Source organism: Notothenia coriiceps, unplaced genomic scaffold, assembly GCF_000735185.1.
Source record: "Notothenia coriiceps isolate Sejong01 unplaced genomic scaffold, NC01 NC01_scaffold00034121, whole genome shotgun sequence".
NCBI classification, from domain to species: Eukaryota; Metazoa; Chordata; class Actinopteri; order Perciformes; family Nototheniidae; genus Notothenia; species Notothenia coriiceps.
In genome coordinates, this window is record NW_011366822.1 from 1 (window position 1) to 4572 (window position 4572).

General features: G+C 48.7%; 1 protein-coding gene across 1 annotated transcript; it reads right to left on the reverse strand.

Moving 5' to 3' along the window:
• Positions 1–454: 454 nt before the first annotated feature.
• Positions 455–4074, reverse strand: LOC104961969 (partitioning defective 3 homolog B-like; the record flags this gene model as incomplete). Its single annotated transcript, XM_010790338.1, has 4 exons — positions 455–612; positions 2146–2615; positions 3479–3604; positions 3891–4074. Coding segments are annotated over 4 exons (938 nt in total), but the record flags the coding sequence as incomplete, so codon positions are not given.
• Between the last annotated feature and the right edge of the window lie 498 nt (positions 4075–4572).

Consider the following 4572-nt stretch of genomic DNA (forward strand, 5'->3'; position numbering starts at 1 on the left):
TCTCACACACTCTCACACACTCTCTCACACACTCTCTCACACACTCTCACACACACTCTCTCACACACACACACACACACACACACACACACACACACACACACACACACACACACACACACACACACACACACACACACACACACACACACACACACACACTCTCTATGTCTCTCTCTCTCTCTCTCACACACACACACACACACACACACACACACACACACACACACACACACACACACACACACACACACACACACACACACACACACACACACACACACACACGTGTATTAAAGCAGGGTGTATAAATCCACAGAAAATGTTAATTGTGTAAACATGAAACATGGAAATGTCCTCCTCAGTACGTGTGCCGCAGCTCTCTGCTCCTAATTACGATGTATTTCCTGTTCCTGCTAACAGACACTTCTGCTTTTTTTTACTCTGTTGGGGATCAACATTTCAGTCTTACCTCCAGGATGCGGTCTCCGGGCTGCAGGCGGCCATCTTTGACAGCTGCTCCGCGCTGCAGGATGTTCTTCACCAGGATGGGTCCCGGCCCGTGGACAGACGAGTCCCGGGTTACCACGGTGAAGCCCAGACCCTCGGTGCCTACAGGGGGACAAAGCAGTCACGGAGAGTATTAGGGACATACATCCAGGGCGAATTTGACTACTTTTAATTAAGTTTCAATTAAATGTACACTTTTTCTTCCCCTTCTCCTCAGTTTTCTCTCCTCCCGCTGAGCCCAGTGTGTGTTTTAAGCATCTCCCTCCACATTAACTACCGTTTAAGTGTCTGTTTTCCTCTGAGGGGTTTGTTGCCTGGCTCTGCCTCCGAGCCCCCAAAGGAGGCTTCTCTGCTAGCCGGATTAGACAGCCTTTAATTTCACGTGTGAGCAGGCCGAATGGTGGCTGATGAAGGGAAGTGGAGGGAGAAGATGGAGGGAAGGTGGGAGGGGGAGAGGAGAAGAAGAGAGAGGAACCTGAGGGACATTATTCCCGTCTTTAGCTTCCCTCCCTGGGGATGCGACGTGATTTCCACAAAGATTTTCCTCGTGGGTGTGAGCCTGCATTTATCTGTGTGTATACATTTACAAGTGTGTGTTTTTCCAAGGCCACACACACACACACACACACACACAAGCCATCAACCCCCGGAGCCTCCACCCTCTCCTTTTTTTCACGGCCTCACAAGCCCCAAGCCATGAGTGAAATGTGCCATGCTCCGTGTGTGTGTGTGTGTGTGTGTGTGTGTGTGTGTGTGTGTGTGTGTGTGTGTGTGTGTGTGTGTGTGTGGCATAAGCCGGCGTGGCATACTAGAGGCGGTGAGCGATGCTATCTGGTCTCCGAGCTAAGCCTCTGCCTGCCCTACATTAGCGCACCTAAACCTCACCGCCTGTCAATCACGCAGAGAAAGAGCCTGTTGCCAAGGGAGAGGGTGTTAGAACCCCATAATATCCTTTGCTCTGATCTTGCATCAGGTGAAAGGGATAGAGGTAGACAAGGGGGGGAATCTAACAAAAGGAGGAAGAGTAGGAGAAATGAAAAGGTGTTGGGGAAAGAAAGGAATAAACAATAAAAGTGTGTGAAAGAAGCTTTGAGTCGAAATACAATCTCTCCCCTCCTTTCATCTGGATATCTTTCTGCCTTCTCTTTCTCCGGGTACCTGTAGCAAGTGTGTGCATGCTGCCCAATTACAGCTCTCCTTTCAATGCCCCGTAGCGCTACAGGTTGCTAGAACAGAGCCTATTCACAGCCCTACAAACCTATTCCAGTGCTATCAACACATCGGCGCTGCAGCTCTGATGTGTTTTAGAGGGATAATGGAGAAAGGCAGGCGGGAAGCCAGACACTCTCAGTCTGGAATCTAAAGCGAAACACCCAGACTGAAGGATCAGGAATGGAGAAATATCTTCACGATTGCAGCGGTTTCACACGGGACTAGATCTTTGATTTCAAAAATCGATCCGCATAACATCCAGGACTTAAAATCAGCTTTACACAAGATCATCAGAAACAAACCTGGAAGATAAAAGTCCCCCACATCATTCAAAGCCCACACCCACAGTTTGTAAAGCAGGCTTCCGTTAAGTACTTCCCATGATGAGTATTAGGAACTCAAACACTTCAGCTGCACATTTACCTTTCTTCAGGTCAATTTTTAACTTCTTTCCGCCCTTCCTGCCGGTGAGGTTTCCCAGGCCGGGCAGGGGGCTCCTGTTGCTCTGGGGGCTCTGGCTTCTGGTCCTGGGAGGGGAGGAGCTCTCTGCCCTGGAAGAAGGTGAAGAAGAGCCTCTCTCCAGGGAGCCGGGCCCACGACGGAGCTCCGCAGGGGGGTTCGCCACATGAGTCTCCGGGGCCCTGGTCCGTGCGTCGGCTCGCCGCACCCCCGGGTTGGTGTTGGGTTTGGCGTCTCTTTTGGGTTCTGACTTGGAGTCGGTTTTAGCGCGGAGCAACATCGGACTCTTTAATTTGTCCGGGGCGTCTTTGGCGTCGCCGGTGAACAGCTGACCTATCAGGCTCTTCTCGTAGCGTGGCTTGTTGGCCAGGGGGAGGACCTCCAGACGCACGGGGGAGGACGACGTCATGGCCTGGCGGAACACTTCCTGTGCCCTTTGGAAGCAAAATTGAAGAAATTAGCAAGACTTAAAAATATGTAGCTAAAGTCATTTTCACTCAAACTATAATGACATCACTTCAGCCGAAACAGCAAAAGAGACCAAGAGGCAGAACGCAGACGATTGGAAAGCAGAGAGTGAGGCCTGTGCATCCTTAATGGAGTTCTGTTTCAATTTAGATCAAGCACGGAGAGACTCTTCCTGCTGGTTCGGGGACATTGCGGCCCCCGTCAGATGGGGATAGGCCGACAGCAGGCTCCTATCGCAGGCTTTAATAGACTGCTATCAGCACAACATCCACACAACACAGGCGACTCAGTGGGATGCGGTTAAATGGACCCATTCGCCACAAAGAGGACAGAGAAAATAAAAAAAAGAATGGGGACGGCAGGTTGTCGTAGTGTGTATGTGTGTGTGTGTGTCGGAGAGACATGTGTATACACTCCTTTGTGGAAGTAGATGGTGAGATAGGAAGGGAACAGAGCGATTTGTCTTTGGCTGATAAAAGGAGGCAAACTGGTGATGGGTGTCTCGCTACAATGGCCGACAATGTGCAGGACAAACACAATCTTTAAGCTTTTGTTTAAGCTCCCAATCACATTCCTGTCTAATAAAGAAACACTTATTTTCATTTTTGGGTATGGTGCAAGTTGGAAAATATCTTGATCTCGCTACTTAGTGACTTTATAAAATGCCTTGGACAACAAAAAGACCTAAGACTAAAACAACCAAACAGTCGTCTAATCGAAGGAATGGATTCACATTCGTAAAATCGTATTAAAAACAATTTGCCACTCTTGTCTGATCTCATTGGTTTCTCCCTTCTTGGATATCTGTGTTGGGGACCATGGTACGTACTGAGCGAAGGTTTTGTCCTGCAGCTGCGTGTCGTTGATCTGGACGATGGACTCATCCGGCTTGAAGAGGTTCTCTCTCTTGGAGCGGCTGTTTTCCTCGATGCCTTTAATGTGCAGGCCCAGGGTCCTTTCAACACAAACACACAAACACACACAACACACACACATATAGTAAATATGGATTCAAGGAGGTAAACATATATGATGACATGCCAACACTTGAGCCCTGCTACTGTGTGAGTCAACATAGCCATCTGCCTTTCCTTCAAATGTCTGATGACAGGTGGTGGGTGGAGAGTGTGTGTGTGTGTGTGTGTGTGTGTGTGTGTGTGTGTGTGTGTGTGTGTGTGTGTGTGTGTGTGTGTGTGTGTGTGTGTGTGTGTGTGTGTGTGTGTGTGTGTGTACCGTCCTGCTCCTCGTGCAGCACCACCTGTCCGTCCAGAGGACTCCCGAGCGGGGCGATGGTGATGAACGGCTGCCAGGATCCGCTGATGGTCCGCGGGAACACGTCGTAAAGCTCGATGCTCTGGATGGTGTCGCCGCGCTCCTTCATCGAGAACAGAGACACGGGGTTACAGGTGGCCACGTACACCACATCTGCAAAACAGAAAAACAGAGGGGATTGTGGGATTATTATTTAAACTGTGCTGTGTGTGTGTTTTTATTACACTTACACACTTTAACCACCAAACGTGGCAGGTGTATGGGCGGTTTTGGAGGACAGATGTTGCAAAAATCAAAAATAAATCAATTCATTAAATGATAAATATATAAAATATGCAAATAAATGTATTGTTTTGTTATTTGTGTATTTTCTCCATATATCTTCGTTTATTCCTTTCAAATATATCCACTGGACATACCCAGTGATGAACACAAGACCTACGAATGTGTTGCATGACAGTGTGGATAGTGTGTGTGTGTGTGTGTGTGTGTGTGTGTGTGTGTGTGTGTGTGTGTGTGTGTGTGTGTGTGTGTGTGTGTGTGTGTGTGTGTGTGTGTGTGTGTGTGTTTGGGACGCAGGTGGCTACTTCAGCCTTTATCTACCTGCTTTCTCAACCACCCAATCTAGCCGCTGGACAAAAGAAGAGAGCG